The sequence below is a fragment of the Oenanthe melanoleuca genome, chromosome 9 (genome assembly GCF_029582105.1).
Source record: "Oenanthe melanoleuca isolate GR-GAL-2019-014 chromosome 9, OMel1.0, whole genome shotgun sequence".
Lineage (NCBI taxonomy): Eukaryota > Metazoa > Chordata > Aves > Passeriformes > Muscicapidae > Oenanthe > Oenanthe melanoleuca.
Window position 1 is genome coordinate 8,324,286 of NC_079343.1, and position 26,843 is coordinate 8,351,128.

The window sequence follows — 26,843 nt, forward strand, 5'->3', positions numbered from 1 at the left end:
TTTTCCAGACTGCTTTTCCTATGTTCCCGTGTCCTTATTTGCTCACACAGTCTGGATTCTCCACAATTTAAGTGCAGAACAAAGCATTCATATCACTAGAGCACATACCAAATTATATATCTGTGCCACAGATGTTGATACCTTATCAGCAGCAACATGTTCACTAAATTGAAGTAGTGAGTGTTAAAAATAGCAATCCAAATCATTGTACCCTGTACTAAAGTGATAAGTGTACACAATTGTACACAAGCACTTAAAGGGTGTCAAGTAGGCATTTTATTTGATTTCCCAGCTGAATAAAATTAAAAGCAGGCCAAAAGGTAGACAGGGATTACCAAAGCTCCATCAAGATTTTTTTCAATCCAGAGAAAACGTGTTCTTGTAGCCCTCTTGTGTTCAGTTGGAGTAACAGCTATTATATACACAGCATCCTTCCTTACCTCCCCAAAATCACAGCTCTGAATGCTTTAACCACACTGCCAGTCAGTTATTTGTCCTGTACACCTTCACTCAGTTTCTTTCATGGTTTTTCTCTTTCCATCCTGGTTGTAAAATTGAAACCCATTCAGGTTCCCATGCTCCCAGGCCACCCATGCTCCTGAAACAGCAGAGTTGGTATATTCATACGATAAAACAGGGAACTGCTGCTTTGGAGTAGGAGGACTAAAGCACCCCTCATTACCTGTAAGCGTGCTGATATTCCCAGCATTTTTTTTTTTTTTCATAAAAGGACTGTAATGAACACAATTTCCAGCCTTGTTTCTCTCTTTCAGTTAATGCCTGTGAGTTCAAGTTTTAAGTTAAGTGTCCCACAAACACATTTAGACATATGCAAGTCTCTACCCTTGCAGTAATCACCGACATTCTCCAAACTCTGACTCTTCACAGTTCTCTTTATTCCACACCTTCCCTGCCAATCACCAAGTTATGGCTGCACTGCTATGGGTGTCTAATGTGGAATGCAGCCTTGTAGCTGAGGATAAGAAAGTGGGTTGTGTCCTAAACCACACTCACCTCCCATGTCTGCTGTCTCGGCTGTCCTTCATTCAGCCACTGCAGGAGAGATCAGGAGGCTTGGGTGAGCAGGGCAGTTGTGCTTCAGGAGCTGCTATCACCTGTCTCAGGGAGACAAACTCCAATATGGATGTGCTGCTGTGGAGGAAACCTGGAGAAGGAGCCACATACTATGGAAGAAAGAAAGAGAAATGAATGAGAACAGAGAAAAGACAAAGGACAGCACTAGAACTGACAACCAGCCATGGCTTAGCAGCAATGCCATCACAGAGTACAAGCAAGCAGTGCCCACTCTTGATCAGCTGCACAGGTGCACTTGAGCTCATGAAAACTTGGTTGTGACAGATACACACATGTAGATTTTGAGAGTGGCTGAAAATAGGTTTCAGAAAGAATACTCAGTACAGATAGTGCGAGGCGTAGTATCTTCTTTACTTGAAAGACAGCTGGAGTAGCAAAGCTAGGAGCAAGTTAAACCCTAATGTGTGTTTCTCTATAAACAAGGTAAAGAGGAGAAAAACATGTACCTTCACAACCCATAATTTCTTTGTGATACAAAGCAATTTAGGAATGAATGTACCAAATTTTCTGCAGACAAGTCAGTCAATTAATATAATACATCAAGAGTAAGTCAAAGAATATGCTTGTACTTCTTTGTGTGAGCAGATTATACACTAGAACTTGTCAGAGACCCTAGGTACAAGTGTGAGTCAGACAGCAGGTAGTTAGAGCAACTCAGAGCTGCTGATATGTTGAGGGAAAAAGGGTCATGCATAGAAGCAGTAAGCAGAACTTCTAATGACCCCATATATATCAGTTCATTATTTGATATTTAATTTTATTTAAAAGTGGTATAGATTTTATTACTGATATTATTTTGATACTTCCATTGCCAGAGTAATAAAACAAGTATTGCTGTCTTTGAATCTGTTCAACAATTAGCTTTTGTATATTAAAAGTTGAGCAGACTACACAACTAGCTAGAGCCCGTGCCCTTACATCTTCCAAAGGGACAAAAAGCTTTATAGGATCACTTGATAGCAGTCACTTAAGAGATCCTTGATCCTTGCCTTTTGTGAATGAGAGGCAGAGAAACCCTTCAAAGGCGACACTGCAACTCCCTGTAAGATGGCTAGTTGATGACAAAATCAGTTTTTAAATATTAGGCTGGCAGAAATTCATCCTTTTCTGTAACATTTGATCACAGCATTTCACGGTTAGTCAGGTCATTCAGCATTGAGGACTTGGTCAACAAGATAAAAAACCTTAGAAACCTTTCCTTCTCAACTCTGTAGTAGAGAATCTGATCAACATAAAAATCTGTCCCTTTCCTGCATCTAATGTATTCTTAACCTCCTCAATGAGTGAAGTCAACACTACAGGTACTGCGACCTGGCACAGCTATCTGAAATTTAAATGAAGTTTTCAGTAACGGGAATTTGAGAAGTGATCAACTGTGCATTCTCAGTTAGAGAATCTATTTTTGTGCTTTCACTACAAGGACACCATTTCCAATTCTCCAGCATCTTCAACTTTGAGTTCATATGCCTTACTCAAAATATAAGATGGTCTACGCAGACATCTAAATAGGCTTTTCTGACTATAGATCAGCAACAGCTTCATTTTTTGCCAGTCCATTTTTGTTGGAACTAGAAAACACAGGAATCTGGGCCTTGGGAAAGGTGAGAAGTTAAAGCTGTTAAAAATGAGACATGTTTAAAAAAAAAAAAAAAAAAGAAAAATTATTATACACCACACAGGCTTTTCAGTCCTCATTCAAAGGTGGTAAGTTCGTCAAACTCTTCCAGATTCCCTCTCTGGCTCCCAAATATCCCAAGGAAGCAGTGAGGCACACAACACACTCATCAACCAACATTCAGACATTCCAAGTGTTACAAAGCCAGACAGTTCTGTATTTGAGCCTGTGAAGGCTGTGAGCAACTGTGAGGGATAAGGATGCTTTCCAGTTTATCTCCATCCTTTCTCTGTAAGAAAGTATCATGAAACAAGTGCAACCACCTTGTGTGGCTGCAGTGTGTGTCCTCTGTATATAATATATTGTAGGTTGTGCTCACCCATCCAGCAAAATTAGCATTTCTTTGGCCCCTCAGATAGGTCCAAGACATCTCTGGAAAGGATCCTGTGGTACTCTGTAGATAAGAACCTTTGCAGAGTCCTGAAGGAGAGCCAGATGAACCAGAGAAGATGTCTGCATGAGCTGTCAAGCAGAACACAAGATAGGGTTACACATCTCTAACTGCATCACACAGCAGTTGCTCATCTCTCTCCTCAGGGGTTCATGGTGGGCCTTTGACCTGCTGCAGCTCATTCAGTTCCAAGACAACACAGCCAACAAGCTCTCCCAGGAACCTACAATTTGTACATGGGGCATGTAAACAAAGAGCCAGAGCACAAAATGCAGACTGTGCTTTTACAGGATGGAAAAAAAAAATGGATCATCCAAATAGACTAAGTGAATATCAAGAAATATTTTATTGTACATGTAATCAAAATTTAAAAAACAGACAAGGAGGAGCAAAGGACAGATTTATCTAGATTCTCTTAACTATGCAGGGTACAGAAATACAACTAGGAAAGAATTAGCACATATTAGTACCCTTTGCTCCCCTTCCCTGCCCCAATGGAAGAGGTTACACAAGCGAGATCTGTAATGCTTCAAATCAAGGCTTCTCAGTAATTGCACACTTGAGCTGACATAGCTGAAGTATGTTCAGTTTCATGAGAGAGTGTGTGCCTTCAAAAGAGTTGTTTATAAACAAAACTACTCTCTCTCTAGTGGTTTGTGAGCATTACTCATTCAACACCAAGAGTATACTTAAAAGACTAATGATTTAGTGGCCATAATTATCATTATATCTGAACCAACACTATCTTTAAGTATATCAATTATAGAAAATAGATTCCTTAGGCAGTAGAGAATATATTATTTAGTGGCAAAAACATAATGTAAAGAAGCAGAGAAAGTATTCACAGGGAAGGGAAGGAGGGAGCTGTGTGCTGGGCAGGGGCACATTGAGTAATCAGAACTAAAAAAACTGAGTTCTGGAGTGCTAACTGCAAAGGAGTCATACCTCCATCATGGGTATAGGTTTCAGGATGTCTGGGTAAAAATGTGATACTCATTGCACATCTACATCAACCTTCCAGCTTAACTCACACCCTAGATCCTCCTAACCTATTACAGTGGGACATTAAACAATTCTAGCACTGTAATTCATGTTCTGCCTTACATGCTGAAGAAGGCTTACATACAAGAAGGCTTCTGTTCTCTTCCAAAACCAGACAGGATGAAGTCTGAAAGTGAATGCAGAGAATTATCAGAGCTTAATTCACCCCTGCAACACTTCCCTTCCTAGTTTAGAAGGGTGAAGGCCTTCAGAGCATAAAGCTGCAACTGCTCTTCCAGTACATGCTGATTTTCTCTCAACAGCTTAGAAATAAGTCTTCCCAAAAAACCTAAGCTATACAGCATGTAGCCAAAATTGAATTAAATCAGTGTGACAAGTGCTAAATCCTGGATTGAAGGCAAGACAAGTTTTGGGATCCCCACAAAAGATGGTTTTGTTTATTCTTCAGTGCCCCAGTAAGACTAGCAAATTAAAAACTCTTCACAAAACTTCCATAGAAGGCCCATGGGAAAGCAGACAAAGTAACAGTAACTATCATATGCTGTATTCTAATGCCCTTTGGAGACTACCAGATTTTTGGCTTAAAATGCAAGTGAATTACAATGCATTAATGATTTTAATCTATTTCAGCCTACAGCATGGTCCAATGCAGATTATTAGTGTCAAGTTACACACTAGGACTTGAATTCACTAATACTCATAGCACCACTTGATTGTTGCTGTAAGTAAAGACAGTCTAATCCTCAACTCTTCTGGCAGAAAGAACGTATTACCTTTGATAATTGTGTAACACCACCTATTCCAGGCCAGCTGACCTACCCTTTTTTTGTCCTCATACATATTGCATCTGTGTTCAGATAAATCTTAACAGCTCCAAGCTTAAACTCTGTGACATATCACCTTAGCTTCCAAAGTTACAAAATAAATTCTCCTTTACAGTATTCAAATGCAGGAGATTCACTCAACTGACAAACCAGTTTACTGACAGTGTCTCTCACTAGCTATTTACTTTACGTGCCAACTGCACAGTCATAAAAGCCTCACAGTTCTTCTTCATACTTCTCAGCTTTGAAACAGGGAAGGATCAATATAGATATCTCAGGATTAACACTCCTAGGTGCAGGGGAAAAAGCAGCTGTTCTGTACCTCAGTAATTATTGCTCAATATTTATCTGTTTTAAGTAACATCAAGACAGTATTTGAATTTATGCTGTACTTTAGCAGAGACAGGTTCCCTAACATTAAAGAACATAAGGCTTTCCACAGAAAAAACATCTCTAAAATTTAGCTGGCCATTTTTTCTTAACTGATCCTTGTAACAAGGCATTTGTTTAGGTTTCCTTTCTAACAACATTATAGTTGTCAAAGTATGTGGCTCAGATCTGTGGCCAGTCTTTAGAGTAGGTGGGCTGCACGTTTTCAGAACTACAGAAGTTTATCAGCTATGCTAAAACACTACATAAAAAGCCCAGGATTGTTTGCAGACTCACCAGCTACCTACACAGAACAGCTGTTCCACAAAAAGTGATTTCACTAACAACTGAACTTGAAGACAAATACTACAAGAAAGCCAATAAAGGAGCTTGTGTGATCAAAAGTTCTCTTACTATCTCATCTGAAAGAAGCTACCTTCCACTTTAAACTATCTCCTCCTTCCACAGGAATAACCAACATACCTTTTGGAGGCAATTTAGACAGTGACTTCTCAAAAACATTTCAACAGAGCTGCTTTTTGGAGGAGAGAATAAGTTATTTTACTATTTGCACAAATTGAATTTACTACACTCATTTTACTCTGGAAATGTTTTAGCTACAAGGTATCTGTACAAGATATATCAGCAGAGATAGCACATTGTTAACACTACATATGTAAACTGAGAGACAAGAGGTCCTTCCATCCAGGTGTCATATTGCAGATAAACGGTTTTTGTAAGTCCGAGAGGCTGCGGAACCGCACTTCAGCAGTACGGAGATTCCTGGGGAGCCCAACAGAAAAGCTGTGCTCTACAAGGGTGACTGTCCATCCTGGAACAGCAGCAGGAGGAGAATCAAGCAACCAGTGTTTGCAGTAATATTCTTGAGGAGGATTCCATTCATTCGGTGCATATTGCTGTACATAAGGTGCATAAACCTGCCACGGAGGAGATCAGCGGGAAGAGAAGCCAGTGGCAAGGCTGCAGCCAACTACTGGCGTCATGTCCCAGATCTGCAAGGCAGTTGTGGAGAATTACACAGCATTAGTGTCAGACTCACAGGTCTTTCTGCAAGAGGCATAGAAGCAAACATAAAGATATCCCTGGACACAAGGTAACAACTCCTTTTTAACCTATGCTTGAGGAAAATCTGAGTTACACCAGCCTTACAATCCAAAAGCCAAATTTGGGGCTCAAGAGTCTTTTTGCACTTCTGTGTAAGTCTGTTTTAAGAAGTGCTGTGCAGTTTGTCACGAACATGCTTAGAGTAAAACAAGGGCTGGATGGCACATTCTCAGTTCTGACATGCATGGTGAATTAGAGCTCGGGCATAGCAAGTTTCTGTATCAGTCTGAGCTCCGTGTCACTGACTGGTAACAAAGGCTTTCAGTGGCCATGCTCCAAGCCATAGAGCTCAGAGCAAAGGAACCTGCATATTTCCTCAGGTCTGTGTCTTTAAGGCTGCTGTCAGATTCTCCTGCTGCTCACACCTGCTGTGCTTGTTCAGAGACACAACAGTAACATCCAACAGCTGCATTCCATACAGTGGAGTTCCAAGTCACTTCCTCATTCAGCTGCAGAACAGCCTAGCAAATACAATTCCTTCTTCCCACAATAGATTGCTTGTAGCAATAGTGGTCAGAAAGAAAGAATATACAAAAATGAACTCTATTAAATATACTTAGGCATGCAGGAAAGAGATGCAGTGATACCTTCACAATCCGGTCGCTCCCACAAGTCACCATGAGCCCTCTGGAGATGTCCATGGACATGTGTGAAATGTTGTGTTTTCCTTCATGAAAGGTTGCCAAGGAAGTACGGCTGCACAAAAACAATTGAAATGAAAGCCAGCCATCAGATGAAGCTTCACGTCATCATTACAGCAATGCAAAATAAACTTAAAAGAAAATTAAGTTGCTCAAGTACTAATAAATCTACTCCAAGAGCTGCAGTGCCATATTAAAGGGGACAGAATTAAATTAGGAAGTCATGCTAAGGCACTGCTTGTGGAGTTGTACAGGTGTGACATCTCCTGGCCTTCTGAAGAATGACTGTTAGTAATGCTAGAGCAGAAGTGGGACACTGAATTAGCAAATACTTCTACTCCTGGTTAAAGTCAAACTCAGCTACACTTTTCCTCTGCTGGCTACAGAAGCTAACTAGGGCACAGCATCCCACTTTTCAAAAAAGCCCAACACCATGCAAACAAAAACTCCCAACAAATGAAAAACCCAACAACACAACAAGAAACCCCAAACACTCCTAAAATTTTCATATCTGATTACTGTGTCCATATCAAGAGATAAGGGGTTCCTTCATTTCTGTGACAAGTTTAATAAGACAGCATATGATGTTTAACCTGATTTGCTTGCATGGGGAAAATAATGTTGGGCTCTGAAGAATATTCCCAAAGTTTTTAGAAAGTGTACATGAACTAATGCATATACTGTAGTGCATTGTCTGGCACCCACTTAGCACCATTAAGTGCAATCAATAGTTTTTAACTAAACTGAAGTGTTGAGAAAAATATATCTCAAGTTTAGATCTGGACTCCTGGAAAAGAAGAACTAACAAGGATAAAAATGCTGCAATTCCACATCTGACCAAGTGCGCTTGCAGAGGCAGACGGGGGAAACCTCTGCCATCACAATGCTTTCAGCCTCCAAGGCCTACTAGCAGAGAGTTAGCTCAGTATGTTCTGTAGTATTGTGTGTGGATGCGGAGCAAGCCCAAGGGTTTCTGCACACCAGCAGTGTTATACAGTTTATTACTCCCTAATACTCACTCTTCATCCTTGATCGACTCAAAACAGGAATCACAGACACGGACCTGGAACTCAAATCCCATGATTGGGTAGCTCGACCGTTTGGTGCTGCACTTGCCACACACTGCTTGCCCACATTTTCTGCAATGATGCTTCATGGAGGAAGAAGAAAATAAACAAATAAGTCACTATACTATGTCACTTGACCAGCGTACCAAGTGTCCACTGAACAACAAAAACAACAAAGCTTCTGTTTTGTGACCTGTTAGAAAGCAACCTGTTAGGAAATGCCCGGTTTCTTCACCCAAAGATCAACATCTCTGGAGTTCTGAACAGTTGTTTGGAGCATTAAGGGATTTATCTCCATACTCTGGGCATATCCTCTTCTCCTGCAAGCTCCTTCTGAGAGAAGGGGAAAAAGAAGGTTGAACAAGCAACCCCGTTAAAGACAGTCTAAGGAAGCCAGAAACAGGTGAATGTCTTGGTCCCTGTCCCTTCCCTTCTTAAAGAAAACTACCTGGAAAGCTTTCACATTCTGGTGCAGCAAGAAAGGGCCATTAGTGCTTCACTGGAGTGAGCATCTACATGCTTATTTATGGGGCACTGTTTGTCATTTTTCACAACACTTGAGGATTAGCTGTCCATAGTTCCAAAGCATGGGAGCATCCAGAGAAATCTAACAGAGAACTCCTAGCACAGCATGGTTTGACCTGTGAGAGAAGTTTGATGCCACACTTTCAAAGAATTTGGAAATGTCTTAGCAGTGCCTGGAAGCTGTAACTTCTGAATATATATCACTTCAAAGCAGCAAAAATACCAAGAGTTGAAAAGATCTACCAGCCTTAGTGGTCTCCTGTTTACATTTCGCTCAAGTGCTGAAGTACAGCTAAGCAATGAAACCAGACATCTCACCTGTCTCAACCCTATCGTCTTTGTGTCCCACATTTGCTTTATATTCCAGAAGAAAGGCTGTTCACACTTCTGACAGGAATCACTTTCTAGCCATTGAGGAGCCTACAAAAGAGCAGAAGATGTAAGCAATCCGAATTGTTTTCCCTCATACAACAGTCAAGGAAGTTTGTTTTAAGAACCCAAAGTAAAGTCTTGCAAGTGCAGCACCAAAGTAGTCTCACTAGTTCAATTCTGGACATTACAACAATAAATTGCCTAGAGCATTGTACAAAGAAAGTTTAGCACAAAAACCCCAAACCCAAGAACACAGTTATTGGTTACTTACACACCTCCTACACTTTTTAAGTCTATAGGAATATGTTATGTTACTGCCTTAATAAGAAAACTCAAACATCTAAGTTACTACTTAGATGCAACTAAAGTACTTACTAACCCTCTGCAGGCAAGCAAAGACTGCTGCTCTGATTGTCTGAATGGCTTCTATAGACCAGTTAGTCCAAACTGTAGAAGCTATGAGGCAGTAATCCCTCTAAGAGGGTGTCCAGAAGTAAATTCTATGTGTAATTATCTTTTCTACTTTCATAGGATTGCAGTTTGAAATAATTAGGAACTCATCTGCATTTTCCATCCTGCCCACATCTTTGTTAAGCATCCCTTCTCCCACCCACACACTTTCCCTGCCATAAATGGACAAGGCCAAATGAAAATAGAGCTTTTACACATTTCAGCTCTCTCAGATACTTTAACTGAACATCCCTGTAAGAGACAGAGAGGCACAAAATTTTTAGTACATAGACTTGAATTTGAATATGTATATTCTATACAGCTTTATATATCTCATGAGGAAGTCTCCCTGAGACTTGACAGGAGGAGAGCTGGAACAACACAGCATTTTTTTTTCTTTCCAATTCACTTACATTGCTGACAGTAAGAAAACAAGAATATTCTCAGTTGCATGACCATGAATATGAACTGATGCAGAAAGAAAGTGTATGGCCAGGTCAACTGGTGTGTACTGAGATCTTTTTTAAAAAAAATGTTGCCTGGGGACTGAATGTCTGCTTCTAATCTGCGTCTCAAAATCTGCCTCTCACTTCTTTACCTGCTTTGACACAAGTTGAGAACTTATTTCAAGACTATTGAAGCAGAGTCCATTGGTGTCTTTCCCACAAGAGTCTGACTGCTTTAGATTGTTCCAGAAGCAAAGCCACAGGCATTCCAGTGAACCTGCTGTCTCTCTGAGATAAAACTCTAAGCAGTCCCAAGCATCTCCTGCACTTTGCCTGTCCTTGGCACCCATTTACTACAATGCAGCATGGACAGCCACTAGAACACAATATAATAATAATATCATTCAGCTTGAAGTGTTAGACAACGTGAGGAAAGCAGCCTGCAGAACTGACTAAGGAAAGCCACATTAGTCTCCGAAAAAAGGAAAAACAAAATCTTTGACCTATAACATGAAGTTACCTCTTCTCGGCTGATATCCATGTTCCAAACAGCAATTCCCCCATCAGCTGAACAAGACACCAGCTGCCGTGTCAGCTGGATGTAGCAGATAGCCTGCACCTTGTCACTGCGAACAAAGCACACACTGTTTACCCGCAGCTATTTAAACAAAGCTTGGATTCCCAGCAAACCCTGATTTATACTTGTAAATAAAGCTACTGAGGAAGGCCAAAACTGACTTCCAGATTGCTAAGTCCACTAAGTAGAGCTCTAAGGACGAGTGAACAGACGCTGTCACCTGAGCACTCCCCTAGCATCAGGATATCGCTGAGAGTGTTCATTCAGGCCTGACCAGAATACCAGAGGTACAGTCCCATGTTAACATTTGCTAGCAGTAACCCCTGATGGTGAACTGAGTGTCAACTGGCTCAGAGTGCATGTGCAAATACTCTTGTGTGTTGGCAAAGAGAGCCACTTGTCAAAACAGAGACAACTGGAGAAATAAAGAGAAATACTTGTTTCAAGATGCAACTAAGCAGCAGACAGAGGTTCCACTTTTTCTAACAAATCACAGTAAGTCAGGCTGTAGCTGCAAAGCAAAGTATGCATTCACCAATAAGACAATTTAATCCTAAAGAAAATCATGGCAAAACAAAAGTCTGCCCTAAGAAATTAAACAAAGAATCTGAGTTGCATCAAATTGCTTTGCAACATCTAAATTGAATTAAAGAGTCATTCTGCTTCTCAGAACTTACTTTCCCATTCAGTATGAAGAGAACCTAGCTGTTACAAGTCCTCACCAGGACACATGAGGCAGCAGTAACAACAGTATAAAGTCCTCCAGTTACCAATTTCAGTTACCTTTCTGTAACCAAGACTCTATTATGAATTCTTTAGCCATAAAACTAAATCCTCAAGATTTAACAAGAGTTCTAGGGCTAAGACTATCAGTCTTGATCAAAGATGGATGGAGGCATCCATGGAATTAGACAAAAGGAGAACACACTAGACAATTATCTTTAAATGTAAACAAGATCTCTACACCAGTGCATTTCTAAGTAGAATATATCTTCAGTGGTGGACTTCCTGTCAAACTGAATTAGAGCCCTACATTTAAAAATAGCAGCTAGTGTTGAGTCTCTAAAAATTAAGAGTTGATTGTACACAACTACCTCAACTTCAGAAGAGGGGAGACATGACACTTTCTGAAGTTGAGACTACTCCTGTGATTTAACCAATCAGTTATCACCTCAATGAGAGAAAGATAAACAACAGGAACCTACTGAAGCTCACTTTATATGTGAAAATGAACATGCTTATACAAAAAGGTTCTAGCGTTCCCCTCACAGGTAACTCAGTGCAGTATTTACAATACAGACACGTGCAATTTTTACATAAAGGCCAAAACCGATGATTTAGGATTTTTACACACCTCTTTCTATAAACTACTTCTGTGTTACTTCTAAACCATGGTAAAAAGAATGTATTAAATGTGAACAAGAAAAATTATTTATCAGTAAAGCTTTCCTAGTACGGACTATCCTTCCTCCCCTTCAAAGTACTCAGGATTCTGCAAAGAGTAATTTTCTCCATCATTCACAATGATTCAAATATCTTGCCAAGCTATTTAGTCTTCCTGGGACTGTATGTTCATTACAGGACATGCAGGAAAAATAAGACTCCATTACATACTGGTGTCCCTGGAGCAGCAGCGTTCGCCCCTTCCTTCCACCAATATCCCACATGATAATGCTGTGGTCAGAGGCACCTGAGAAGAGCAGCCGTTGGACAGGATCCCACCACAGGGAAGTAATACTCCCTAGGAAAGAACATTCTGCAGTTAGATGTAAGGGACTGGCTCCCCAACACAGTGATGCCCTCCTGGAGCATTAAAGTGAAACCTGAGGTACTGCCTTACTCCAGTAACTTATTGGAAGCCTCAAGGCAAAGGAAGCATCCAACAGCAAAGTCCAGTCCTGCCAGAGAGGCAAGGAATACTGGACAACAGAACAGATGTCCCTAAGAAGACAGATACAGCACAAGCCAGAAAGTCTGAGCTCTGCCCCTTGTATTTAGTAGGTGATTTTAAGAGTTGCCAGGCTATGAGAGCTTTGGAAGACAGAACTACTAAAATTTGCCAAGCAGAAACCACTATCTTCAACACAGTGAGGTGCCTGGTCAGTGCTTGCAGCACAGCACGCAGTGTTCTCAGGTAAAGCAACTCCCTAACAACCATTTACAACCTTAAAATAGTTGGACTAAGAAACGAAATGATAACTTCACTGCTGTGAGCACATCTGCCACTACTCACTAAATTACAAAACTAGATTTCAGAAGGTCCAGTGCGACTGTGAATTAGTCAGGGATAGAAAGAAATGAGTCATCTGACAGTAGCAGCCTTATACTAAACCCATATCCATGATGGTAAGGCAGCCAGGAGACTAAAGGAGTAATTTTGTTACTCATGCCACCTATAGCTGTGAAGTCGGGACATTTTATTCCTTTGCAGAGATCCTTCCTTTCAAAGAATCCTTCCATTGCTCAGCTGTCATCAAAAGCCTTGTTAGTCCAAAACCAAGAGCCCAAATCAGTTCTTTCCAATGCTCTGAAGCAAGAGATTTTTTTTGCCTTCTTTAGGGCTATGCTGCTTTCAGACTGACTCATTTGGGAATAGCATGTGCACCAAAAAGGCACTAACTTTGAGTATTATTGCAGCATTACATAGAGGAGGCTGATATACATGGTGGATTCTGGAAGTTGAGAACAAACTCTGAAACCATTTAAACTGCAAAGCAAACACTGCTTGCTTATGAAGCCACACTTAGCAAGAGCTAGAAAGCAAACAAGATAAAAATCACACACTTGAAGTCTGTCAAACACAACTGCACTCAAAGAATTAGATGCCATTTAAGTTTAGTTACTAGATCTTGAGAATTTTACACAAATACGGTGGAGGAAAAAAGGTTACACATAATCTGATTTGCTTTAAAAAATGAAAAAAGGAAAAATACTAAATAACTAGTACTATACCAGTTGAATTAAGAATCTGTTTCTGCCCCTGAAATCATCTTTTATGCTGATCTCAATTCTTGTTTTAAATATCACAGTTCCCATATGGAAATATATGAGCCAAGGTTGGCTGCTTTATAGACAGCACTGCTGAAGCTGGTGCTTGGAAGCCCACCACAACTCAAGAGACAGAACACACACTACAAGAAAGTGCCACGCAGACATACTGCTTTCAGACTAACTGTAACATATACCAAGAAGCTGTATTTGAACACAGACCAGTGCAAAAACATAGAGAGGGAAAGGAGTCTCTAGGAGCAAGAGAATTATTTTGCTCTAAACAGAAACAATCTGAAATTCTCCTTGGAAGCAGAAGAGACATTTATCACTTGAAAATCTCAACTTGCCTTTTGCATTCAAAATCAGCTGTATCATTTTACAGTCATCTGTAGATCAGGAATCTACTCAGCTTTAACAAAGCCTACTCTGTACTTCCAGTTGTTAAACAAGGCAGCCTTTTCCAGTGGGTCAGAGACTCATGACCCAGTAGTTCATCCCTACCCACATGCAAACTGTCAGCTGATTTGGAATTTGCCAGTACCACATGGGAAAAGGCATTGTCTTGTTTATTTTTCTCAGCATATTATTAAGTTACCCATCACTCAGTGATTTGTATTCTTGCCTTACTCATTGCAGCAGACGCTGGCTCTGTATCGTGTTATGGACCACTCGATTCTTCATTTGATAAAAGGACTACAGCTGTACTACAGAGGATGAGACATTTGCCTTAGACTAGGCAGTTTCTCCAATGTTAAGGAGACTAAAGCTTTTAAAGGTGGCCATCTAGTGGACAACTTGTATTTAACTGAATGCATATGCTTACTTTCACTTTTCATCTAGAATAAAAATACCTGTAGGTCACAAGGCTAAGATTTCCCTTCAGCAAGAATATGCTTGCTCATTAACACACAGTCAAGTACAGCTTTCAACAGCTTATGATAACCACTACCCTGGACTGGTTTTTCATCCAGCATCTACTCTTAAGAGGCAGATATGCATCTGAACATCTCACCCAACTTACAAAGAGGTACTTTATCTAGGACAAGTGGCTTTAAGACAAACAGTTACTTTACCTTCATGCCCTTTGAGGGTTGTGATAACTGAGCAGGTATTCTGCTCAAGCTTCAGAAGAGTGATCTGTCCAGAATAATCACCAACAAATGCATGCTGAGTTTCATGATCATATCTGAACACCAGTCAAGGAGAAGCTTCATTTGTTCAAAGAGTATTTTACATGACTGAAACAGTCAGCTATAGAGTCTAAAAAAATTGGAAAAGAACATTTTAATATGCTGGGTAAATGTTTGTGTAATTACTTTTAAAGTGGTTGGAGACTGTAATAAACATTTTTGATTCCTTTCTTTTCATCACACTTCCCTACATGTGGAAATAAAACTGTACAGAAGAGAGGAGTTTTAGAAAGTTACTGGAAAAAGCCACGAGATAATCCATGCCCTAGTTTAAGGCCAGCCAAGCAGCTTCAAGCCATCTAGCAGATATTTACAGAATACACTCATGCTTGTCTACAAGATGCCAAAACTCATCAGGCTACTTGTTGCAGTGCAGAGGTCTCTGTAGTCATTACGAGCACCTCAATGGACATTGGGCAGCATTCAGTCTTACCTGGTATCTTCTCCAATAAACCCTTTGTTTTCTAGCATGGTAGTAGTTGATATCCCCAAGAGAGGAAAACCAAGATACAAGGATGCTGACCCTCCACAGAGAGTTCACCTTACAGTGGAAGTACACTCCCAATGTTCCAGCTATTGCCAAGGTGAGACTGTCTCACTTCTTGTCCATTCTCTGGACTTCCCAGTTCATCAAAGCAGATCCTTGAGTGTGGTATTGAAAACTGAGCTAATTTCAGAAAGGATTCTTTTACTTAACACTGAGATAAAAGCCTCACCAAAGCTTAACATGGGATCCATTAACAAGGTGGCACATTGGGCAAAACCATTATACCTCATAACAGTTCTGACACTTGGTTTTTGCCATGATGCAACTATGAACTCCAGAAAGAAAAGCATGGCAAGCCGATGGAACTAGGTAATTTGCTGCTCTTAGAAGACTTTTGTTATTCAGAATATAAGCAAGAGCCATGAAAGACCTATGCAGCTGACAGCAGTGTATAAACTTAGGTGTCCTCCTTGAATCACACAAAACCAAGCAGCAGCCTCTGGTATCCAACAGAAAAGGCTAACTTTAAAAAGACAGTCTACCAAAAAGCCTGAGTGAAAACGCAGAGGCTTTGCATCTGATGACATTCCAAAATCTCTTAAGCCTTGAGGATCTTGAGATAAACAATTTGCTTTCAAGAAATCCTCTAACTCCCTGAACATGTGATCCTTTCTTCATATTGGAAATTCAGGGTTGTCTTATCCCCACTAATCCAGTAAAGAATAGGCACTCTGCTGTGTTTTTCAGAAGCTTACACATAGGATCATTAACAAACAACTTCTAAGGAACCTCCTGATAAGGGAGGCTAAGCACCTAGTACACACACCAGCAAGCTGGCTCTTCCAAACACAAATCCAAAGGCAGATCAATTACAATGGATTTCCAAATGTCAAGTTCTTCGGTGGAAATTTATTTTTATATTGATATAAAAGGTCATACTCTTTTCTCTATTTTAATAATAAACTGTGTCATTATTTGCAATAGCATTAACTGTAGAAGCCACTGAATTCAGTGAGGCTCAGACTGTTCACCAGACTGCTATGAGCTGGTCTCCAACACACACACCTGCTTTAACCTATTCTGTGCTGCACTCAGCTGAGGCAAGCTGCACATGGAATGATTTGTGGGACACAACTCCCCCAGACTCTAAAAAAGAGCAGAAGTACAACAGTACAAACCTGACAGTTCTTCAGTCAGTAAGGCAGGGTCTGCACATATGGGAGACCTCAGAAGGCCAGACATGCAGATGGCAACTGAGTTTTCCTCCCAGCTTCTTACCAGGACACAGGTATGCAGCCACTCTAGAGAGGGCTTCATGTTTTCAAGAGATATCATTGACCAGTGTTTCAGCTTTTGAATCTTGCTACTTCTAAAACATTATTGCCATTAAACCCCAGCAACCAATACCTTCAATTATTGTCCAGCCACATCTAAACTGCCATCATTAGTAAGTGCTAAAAATAGTTTTAGAATTCCCAGTATTTAACTTTCTTTCAAAAGCTTTGATATGTGAACTACCTTTCAAGTTACTGGGTTTGTAAGTATTTTACATAGGGTAAATAATGCCCTGAAGTACTTAGAGCTGAACAGACAACCAGAGTGTCTAAGCTGCAAATGCTGCAGTTAAATGTAGTTTACAGAAATTGTACACAAACAAATTACTACTGGTGAATAAAGTTTCAATGTACCTGGTAGCTTAAAGATAGAAAAGATTAACTTGAGCAAAGACAGAAAAATTAAAGCAGTCCAAAGGGTCTTCATGTTTTGTGCTCTAGAAGAACTCAAAGGCACACTGGCATCTGTTGAACAAAGTGACTTGCCCAGGAAGTCTACAGGCCAGTCTACAGATACAGTCACTGCCACAAGATGCTACAGACACCTCAAAATCAGGAACTAGTAGAGAGACAGATTTCTGCAGCTCAAGGTCTCTTCTGCTAATAACCACTAACAGAAATAAAGGTATTGAACTTCTAATGAGAATAAGGGTTAGCAGACTTGCAAGAGATGTCACTCTAGGTTTATACATGAAAAGCTGGGAACAACTTGAGGTAAAGGAATGAAGTACTCTCCCAGCTTCAGGGCAGCAATCATTTTTCAAAGGATACTGTAGACACGAAGCCCAAGAGGTGAAGTAATGTCTCCCCAGCATGCTCCCACTCCTGGTGCACATCCAGCTGATACACTTGTCATGACCTGTGCTGATAAGCCACTCTGATGCCAGGCAGAAAATAATAGCAGACACTCTATTCTGATGAGCTGCAAGAAGAAAAAGATTCCAGCTATTTTTCCCCAAAAATCAAAGTGCTGTGTACTTCCATTCTAGTTCAGACAGACAAAGGTGATGATATCTAGGCAATGCCCCAGGGAGATCTTTTAACATTACATTATCTTGCATCAAGGCTGAATGAAAAGGTTCCCATAATTCTGTTTAGGATTTACCTTCTGAATAGCTCCAGTAAACCAAACCCATCACTCAGCTGATGAAAGCCTTTCTCCCAGAGAAAAAGAAGCTGAGTTCAGCCCAAATACCCAAGTTTAAGGAACAGGCAAACCTTCAGCTTCCTCTAGTTAGCTCAGGACTTCTGGGAGTAATGAAACATATCTAAAAACTTGAATTGCTTTACTAAATGCATCTTCTTCTAACTCCAGAGAGCTATGTTCACATTCATCATTCTAAGAACCTGAAAGGATATCTAGTCCATGGCATTCAAACTTCTCCCTGTGACAGCAACAAAATCTCACCCAGCTTTGTTGAGAATGCTGCCACTAAGCAAGCAGTTACACGTACTTTAGAAAGAGGCCTCCCCTGCCCCCCAAGATGCAAGTACTTCCCTTCACTGAATTGTCAAATTATCTCCTTTAGGATAAAGGGAGGTTTTGTTGCTTTAGGAACAAGGTCTTTTTCTCCCAAGCACGAACATTGCTTCTATCAGTGTCAGGGAGTCACAAGACAAACTGCACTTTGTTTTGCTACATAATCTGCAGTCTTTAAGAGCTTCCTTCAGGCCTAAAATATTCCAATTTTAATCAGCAATTGAATTTAGCATTTTTCTAAAGGGTGTGTAGACAAATGATGAAATTAGTATCTCTATAAATATTAGAAGACATACCCTGTTTCCCACATATTGGAAAAATAATCTCTTTTTCATCCCTGTTGCTCTCCTAGGATGACAGAGAAGGTAAAGACTTTTACCTTGAGCTAGGAGTAACCAAGATTTGATTACAAGAAGCCAGGAGAGAAATTGCAAATACCAAAATGCACCTTTAGAAAGCTCTTACACCAACACTCATGGAGTACAAATACTCCACCTGAAAAGCAAAATCTGAGCTCGCTAGTTCTGGCTCATTACACTTGCAGGCTTAATGACAGTGACTACAACTTGGACTCAGCTGTCTGACAGAATGTTCTTCTTATGGCAGTTATGCCCCAACTAAGTGACAACTATAAGGTCAGTCAGAGTTAAAGCACATCTGGATTTGATTAATCTGTGACTGGGTCCAGTTTCCCTAACATTGTAGGTACCTTCCCTTTACACAAATGTTAGTTAGACAGCGGTTAACAGTTTACCTGGATAGGTCTTCACAAAGTTCATCTTATTAAAGTCCTCAGAAATATGAAACTCCTAAAAGCAAAGTGAAATCGTTAGAAGATACCACAGTGGCATAAGCAACATTGATACCCAAAAAGGAGCAGCAACCTCAAAGACCAAAATTTGCATGGCAGCAGTATATCCCACAAAAAAAAGAGGCAGATCCTGAGGCTGGAGTAAAGCACACTGAAATACCAACTGTAAATTAAGATTTTAAGTGAGCTGAATTTTCAACAGGGAACATACTTTCAGAATTGAGTTTGCTGAAGGGAAATTATAGGAAGAGGTAAGATCTCATTTGTCCACAGCAGGAGCAAACAAAACTGTAGAACTTATGATTTGCATGTTCTTGACTTTACAACGGACAGGTTTAAGTGACAGTGTTCTCTATCTGATCCATTAGACTTAATGAAATTTTAGAACTTGAAATTTCCAGTAGTTATCACCAGAATTCCATGAAGTTCTTTGCAGGCTATTCATAGCAGTTATCTGTAGAATCACTCTTTATGATACTCATGCAGTTCCCTGGCTTCTTATGGGGCAGTTATTATTTTGACCTTATTTTCATAGAGAAAGAAAACCATTAAAGCATCTGAGAGTCACAAGATTCCCCTCCTTCACCAAGGGGGGAAGAATAAAACCCAGTTTCTGTTCTGCCAAGTGTCTGCTCTCCAAGACAGGGACAGCAATTACAGGAAGAGTACAGAAAGAGAGAAGAAAGAACTCCCAGCAAGAAAAAAAGATGAAACTAGTCTCTTATAATTTTATAGCTAGTGTTGAAATTTCTAAATCATAAAAGATCTGCAGCAAGTAAATCCAGGATGGCAGGATACAGGTAGATCCATACTCTTGGCCAGAGGCAAACTAACTGCAGTTCACAACCCCACCATGGTACTCTGTCCAGCTTACTGTACTCCCCTCAAAACTACTCCTTGGCAAAGTGTAATTGTCTGGGTCCACTGCTGCACTACAGGCTCAAAGGCTCACATCTAGCCAGAAGAACCTTTGCTTTGCAGTCCTCCCATATACAGCTCAGCTTAACTGTCAAGAAGCTCAGCCATTCAGCAGTAGCTGCATTCCAAAATGAATGGAAAGAAAATATACTATCAGCTGCCAGCAACACATGGACAATCTGAGCAATTCTAACCTACATTCAGAAGAAAAGTCACAACAACTTACCATGATAGCTCCATTATCCTGGCCAACAAATATCCGTCTGCTGTCATGATGATAAGCCATGGCAGAACATGGTGCTGTGAAAAAAAGAAAGTACATTATGGTATTTAAATAGAGGTATTAGGATGCACATGACTTTAATAAAAGTCAATTCTTTCACTCAGAACCAAAGCTGTTTAAGTAGTTTGATAGAAACTAGTCTGCATAGCTTACATTCCTTGGAAAGACAGTTCAATTCCCACGTGTGAAGCTGAGGAACATGACTACTGTAACTCAGACATACCAACAGGAACCATATGCAAACAGGATTTCCTGCCACAAGGTGCAACTCAGCAAGAGGAATTTTACACAGGCTGAAAGCTGAGCTAACAGCAACAGCTGGTTACACTTAAGAACTTGAGCTCACTAAAATTATCTCAAATGAGGCCCTGAAAGAAAAAAATGCACACCTTGCAAAGCTGAGAGTATTCTAATGTCTCAACTTTCAGCTAGTGGTCAGAAAAGCTCACTTAATTGGCAGACAAGTTATTTGCTATCATTGTAGGCACCTCCAGCTGCAGATCCACAATGATTTACCTGGTGAAGGATGTGGTTCTGACAGAACACTGCCACAGACCTTGCCTACCATGCAGCTAGTTTCAAATCAAAGTCTGATCTACATTTGCTGCAAAGCTCCCAAAATCAAGATCATTGAGGGAATCCAGCCCTTGGGGAAATGAGAAGGAAGTATTCCTACACACAAAACCCATACTCTACTATGCCTGGCCACCACTTACCACGTCCATGTTGTACTTACATGCCATGGTGTGATAGATGCTGGGCCAGTACTGGCCACTGTCTCTCTTCAGCCATACTCGGATTGTCCTGTGTCATGGGAAGAGCAGGGAGAAGCCCGCTGTAAGTGCATCACCCCTGGCATCTGAACCACTTCATTACCTATGGAGCAGCTCCACTCCCCTTAGCTTTTCTGCTACTCAAATATAATAGAGGAATGACATAATAGAAATAACAATACTCAAATACTGCTCTTAAAAATAGGCACCCTTGGATTTGGAAAAGCTTTCTTCAAAACTACTGGAGTTTCAATAAGTATGAAATGGAAATACTATTTCAGCTCACCTCAGAAATTGCTACAAATTGCATCCCTTTACCTCCTTCTTGGCTCAAACTCAAACTGCAGAAACCTTCTATCTTTGGCAGAGCAAACCACAGTTTGTTTATAGCAGATTAAGTATCTGATATGTAAAAAAAAAAAAAAAAAAAAATTGCAAATAATTTCATTACAGAAGTCCAAACTTCTTAGTTTTTTACATAGCATCTCTCTGTAACTCACCCTTCAGCAAGCCAGATATTGAATACTAATAACAGAAGCACCTCATCTTCTAGACCAGCACATTACTGATATTTCCATCCCCAAATATTAGGAATTCATAGAGGACCACATATCTAACTCAGTATTATTTCCTCCAAGCCATGCCTCTAATCCCTCATGCAGGAAGAAAAAGGACAAGCAACGTTAGTTGCTGTTAGTTTGCACTGCTTCTCTGCCCTCAGTATGATCAGGATTGATGAGCCAGTCAAACAGAATCTGAAAAGCTAACAAGATGACCTGGACAGCATGCTAAGATTCTTTATAAAATTTGCTTTAGTTTGCAACCTTCCAGAATCATCTCTTGGAAGGAAAAGATAAGTGGTCTTGAGAACATTTAGCATTATACTACTCTGATGGCTGTCAAATCCAGGGAGGAGGGATATAAGAGTACCAGCAAGGAAGTGGAAAGCTACTGTCAATTAAAAACATTCTTACAACAGACACACTGAAGGGACTCCATCAAGAAGTTAAGAGCACACATGTAGGCAGCATTAAGGTTAATTTAAGTCCTCCTGAAATTTCTTCTAACCATTGTTTGCCTTTTTGCTACTGTTTAAATCACACTTCCTCATTCCTAAATGATCTGTAAATATATGTACCTGGAAACACTGTCAAGAGGCTTCACTGAGATGTGCTGTTCTATTTACTGTTAGCTAATAAAAGTTCTGGTATTTAGAATTCTCTAGAAAAATACTAGGGGACTGATTAGTTAGACATCATGTAGGATCAACAGCAAAGAATTTAAGCAAAAAAGAGCAGTTGCTATTTCTTGGTAATGCAAAATATGGGGAAAACAGTGTTTTCAAGTCATTCTAATGATGCCAACCTAATAGCAGAGGTTAGCACCTATGCACCTCTTTTAGCTTTTTAATTTGCTTTTTAAAACAGCTCCATCATACTCAAACTGTTCTGACATGTCAGATGGTGGCTTCCACCCTTATTAATTCAACTCTTTCACTTCTAGGCAAAGTCATGTAATTATTCTTTATTTTAAAAAATTACATGATAAGTTATCATGGTGATCAAAATCTTCCATTGCTAATTTTTTCAAAAGCAGACTTAGCTTCCTCTCAGTATTGTGGTTAATTAACTGAACCAGAGTAAAGGAATCAAAGATTTGTTTTTCTAAGAAATTATTTAATGGAAATATAAATTCTGTGTTGATCATCAACAGAACAGTCCCTCAGTGAAGTCGAGAGCCTAAGCAAACAGCTGCAAATCAGCAAAATTAACTTGTGAAAGCTTCTTATTTTAGTTTAAGTAAGATTTAGACTCCACTTGCAAAGATAAGCTGTCAGCTTTATATCTAATTATATAAAGCTCTGACTGAGCAAAATTTGAAGGTACCGTTTCATAGTAGTCAGCAAGTGACCTGTGCCAAAATGCCTCTTCTCCCTGACTCCCTCTCCTACAGACCTGTGATGAATCTCCTTATGTTAAGACAAATTCATTTGTGAAATACTAGTTCTTAAAGGACTAGAGAAGTCCTCCAGTAATGCTGCTCCCACAATCTCCTTCAGTCACTCAATTGCTTTGTTATGACAACTGCCTTAGAGTCTTTAGCACTTTCCTCAAAACTTGGTCTTTATTTCATGGAAAATCCCGTGCTCAGAACCTGAGAAGAGCTGGCTACCATTCCCTTCTTAAGCATTTCTTATTAAGGCTCAAGAAAGACACAAGTTTGTTTGACTGCAGTCTCAGTAAGGATGTAAAAATGCTGAAACTCATCAAGGACTACCCAGAGATAGATACAGACTTTTTAAACTCTAGACTCAGGTCTCTGAGAGTGCCAGGGGAAGCAAAACTTTTTTTAAAAAAAAAGATTTAAAATTACCTCCAAACCTCCCTAACATTCAGTATTGAACCAGAAGCTGCTTTCAGCTGGGGAGCATGAATCTTTATAGAAGCACAATTCAAAGGGGTTTTGGCATAGGATTTTTTAATGTAATATAAAGAAAGACACTCAAAAGCCATCTTCAAGCAACACTGACTGTGGCCTTACCAATTTCTAAGAGTTTTTATTGTTCTCAATCCTGTTTCATTTAGAGAGTGAGTAAGCACCCAACAGTGTTTGAGAAAACCTTGGGGTTTGAGAGCAGAGACAACACTGTTTTCCAGCAGTGTTTGTGCTCCTGCTACACAAGCTGCCCTCTGAAAGCCAACAGCACAGGTGCCAGGGAGGGAGAGGTGATGAAAGAGCAACAGCCAAATCCAAACCTGTTCCAATACCAGCACTGCTGCAGGTTACTACAGAGCTACACCAGCTCTGTTCCCAGCACTGCATCTTCCTAACTCCTTCACACCAACAACTGCTTTCCTACCCAAAATCAACCACTGACAGTTGTTTTCCTAGCAAGAACAGAATACTGCCTCTTTCTGGTAGTTTAACTAAATCAAAAATATTTGTACTGTTATCAACCTTGTTCCCAAAACAGCATTAGGCATCTGGTTTAATCACAACGCAACAGAAGCTCAAAGACACAGCTGATCATTTTTATCAAATTTCTGCTAAAACTAAATCATGTTTTGACCAATATTTAAGTTTCATAAGCAAAAAAAACACCAAACAACAAAAGCTAATACTGTACTTTAAGCAGCTACTGATGGTCACCAAACACCAGCACTGGAATGTGCCAGTGACCCAAGAGCTCCTGTTGGTCTGTAGTAAATACATTACTTTCATCTTGCATTTTGGGTCTTGTACACAGCTTATCATCCCTCAGCATTCCCAGCTGCAGCTGGAAAACACTCCTCTTGCCTTAGCTATTTGTCTGCTGAGGGACACACAGCAACAATTCCCAACATTGTCTTGCAGCCAGGGTCAGACAAGATGCCAACAGGAACACAGAGTTAATCATCCTTTCAAGATAAGTTCTGAGAAAGCTTCACAGATGGCAAGTGTCCTGCTGAAAAATCTAATTGGGAAAATTAGCTCTTTGTCTCCTGCAGGTACTTTTGTTTCTTTTTTCATCTTTAAAACGTTTTTAAAAAATTGAAGAATTTTGTTGGCATTCACAGATCTACTATGAAATTTTTTTGTATCCTCTAAAAAAATAAAACCATTACTTTTCATTCTAGGAAATATAATTTAAAATAGAAAGAACTACAATGTGTAGCTCTAATGAGAGAATAATCTACAACATTCCCAGAGAATGTTTGTGCACCAATGTTTTCCTCACTACCCAACTTGTAAACACATTCCTCTGACTGGTTATTATGAAACACCTGACAGCCTTAGCTGCATTAAGATGTAATAAAAAATACTTTAGCCCTGCTCTTAGTATACACAGCAGCTCTTTTGCTCCTTGTACTCTGCACTTTGCTGCCAGTAGCACAATCAGTTATGCAGTATTGACACCTACACCCCACTTGTAGCGAGCAAACAGGGGAGCACTGTTTGACAACATGTTGAACTGCAGGTGAAAGCTTTGACGTAGTGTAGGAGGTATCCCAGATTAGAGGTAATACAGTGCAATGGTTTCTGAAAGTTTAAAGATGTAAGTAATTTCTCACAATAAGACAGGTGACACAAATTCAGCCACAAGCCCACAGACTCACTTGAAAATTACACACCAAAGGTGGGCAGTGACCTCTGCTCTCCTTGCTCAGGTCTGCATCTGACATCAAAACTTGCCCAGGTAAAGATGCACCTCCATCCTCAGTTCGTATCAGCAGTTTAAGCATGAAGACTTCTTAACCTTTGGGATTACACCTTGAGTTTAAAAGCTGGCACCGTCTGCCACAGACAAGCCTCTGCAAGCCCACACCATGAAACCCTGAGAAGGCTGAGCTCTGATATGGAGTCTTAAAAAATCATTATTTCCTCTTCTCTCCTTCAGGAAACCCATGGAAGCAAACTGAACACAAACACAATCACACCTAAGTGATTTGAAGGAAAGGAAGCTGCCCATTCCCATCCAAAGCTGTTATCCAGCATGTACTGCACAAAGCCATCTCCACAGGAAGGGATGACATGAACCAACTAGACAGCTGATCCGTTTGCACTTTTTGACCTAAAAATAAATGCCTGAAAACACAGTTCAGATAACACCTGATTTTCAGCACTCATACCCTCCTATTTCTCACAAGCAAAAATTCATGCAAATATTAATGCAAATTTAGTTTCTAAAGCTTTATAGTATAACAGTAAAATTATCCCTGCACCAAGCTACATCTCAAAGAATGCACTTTTGTTCTTTTAACATCATTCTTTCAAACGGAGCCATAGTTTTTTAAGAAGCATCTTCCACCCCTCTTCACTTTTCAGTGTCACTTTCCGCATAGCACGGGTGAAATTCCATCTCTCGCTATACACTGCAGACCCCTCACCACTCCCGGCCACAACCCACTGTACTACCTGCTTCCTCATTTCCACTTTCCCTCCATCTGAGTAACTGCTTAGCGATGTTACCAGCTTCTGTGGCAGACCTTTCACATGCTATGCGAACCAGCGCCGAGAACCAGGGTTAGACTGTAAAGACACCTTCCCTTGCAAGCAGAAAGCACCGTGCCCAGCAGCTCATCACCCGTCTCCCCTCAGATCTGCCAACTCACTCGCTGAGCGGCTCAGCCCGAGGGAAGCAGGTTTGGGACGCGCACACCGAGCCACCAGAACGGGCTCGTTCCGAGCGGAGCAGCTCGGGCACTCCAACTCTCCCGACAGGCAGGGGAAGCAGTGACACACTGCGAGTGTTCCAGCCAGCAGAGCGGAAGGCCGAGGGAAGCATATTCCCTGCCTCCTGGTTCTGCTCAGAGCCTTTGCGGGACCCATTCGCACACAGGGCGAGCTGCGCCTTTCCAGGGCTCGGCAGGGCCGGGGCAGCGCGCTCGGGGCGCAGCAGCTTCTCCCGCCGCCGGGACAGGGACAGGGCCAGTGCCAGTGCCAGTGGCAGCCCCGCGGGCCGAGCCCATCCTCCCTCACAGCTGACGGCACCTTCCTCCCCGGGACCGCGGCTCCTTCCGCGATCTCCTCACGGCTGCGGGCACGGAGTCCCTGCGCGCCTCCGGGCAAAAGCACAGCGCACACACGGACTGCCCTCAGCAGCCCCCGCTGCCCCGGCTCCCGCCCCAGCCCGCGGCCCGGTCCTGCCCGGCGGGGAGCGGGCCCCGGGTCACCTGTCCTCGCCGGCCGTGATGACGCCGTCCTCCTTGGGGATGAGGAGCGCGGCGCTCACGGCGTCCTGGTGCCCCTCGACCTTGCTGAGCAGGACGGGCCGGCGGCTCTGCGGCCGCGAGTGGATCTCGGCAGCCATGGCCCGTAACGCTGCGTGTAGCGGCGCCGCCCCGCCGGCCGAGGTGCCCCGAGTAGCGGCGCAGCCCCACCGCGCGCCGATGGCGTCACGGGCGGGGCGGGCCCGCCAGCCGTATTCGCTAGAATAGAAGGGCCGCTGCCGTATTTCATAGAAGAGCAGAGAGGTCAATCTGGCGGTGGGGGCTCCGGCTGCCTGCCCGGGGCGGGACGTGTCCCCTCCAGTGTCC

General features: G+C 41.4%; 1 protein-coding gene across 1 annotated transcript; it reads right to left on the reverse strand.

The window, feature by feature from the left end:
- Positions 1-3,488: 3,488 nt before the first annotated feature.
- WDFY1 (WD repeat and FYVE domain containing 1) lies at positions 3,489-26,710 on the reverse strand. Its single transcript, XM_056499335.1, has 12 exons — positions 26,481-26,710; positions 20,790-20,857; positions 19,997-20,070; positions 18,796-18,850; positions 17,333-17,483; positions 14,624-14,736; positions 12,174-12,300; positions 10,503-10,608; positions 9,033-9,134; positions 8,142-8,272; positions 7,069-7,177; positions 3,489-6,369 (listed from the first exon to the last, which is right to left on the reverse strand). The coding sequence occupies exons 1-12, from the start codon at positions 26,615-26,617 to the stop codon at positions 6,310-6,312; spliced, it is 1,233 nt and encodes a 410-aa protein (XP_056355310.1). The 5' UTR covers positions 26,618-26,710; the 3' UTR covers positions 3,489-6,309.
- Between the last annotated feature and the right edge of the window lie 133 nt (positions 26,711-26,843).

What these genes read in the sequence shown, in the direction of transcription:
- WDFY1 (XM_056499335.1), bottom strand. Translation starts at nt 26,617, where the DNA reads ATGGCTGCCGAGATCCACTCGCGGCCGCAGAGCCGCCGGCCCGTCCTG. An exon ending in CATCTATCACACCATGGCAT is followed by an intron (nt 20,071 to 20,789) that starts GTAAGTACAACA and finishes TTTTTTTCACAG; the next exon opens with CACCATGTTCTGCCATGGCT. An exon ending in AGGATAATGGAGCTATCATG is followed by an intron (nt 18,851 to 19,996) that starts GTAAGTTGTTGT and finishes CTTTGCTTTTAG; the next exon opens with GAGTTTCATATTTCTGAGGA.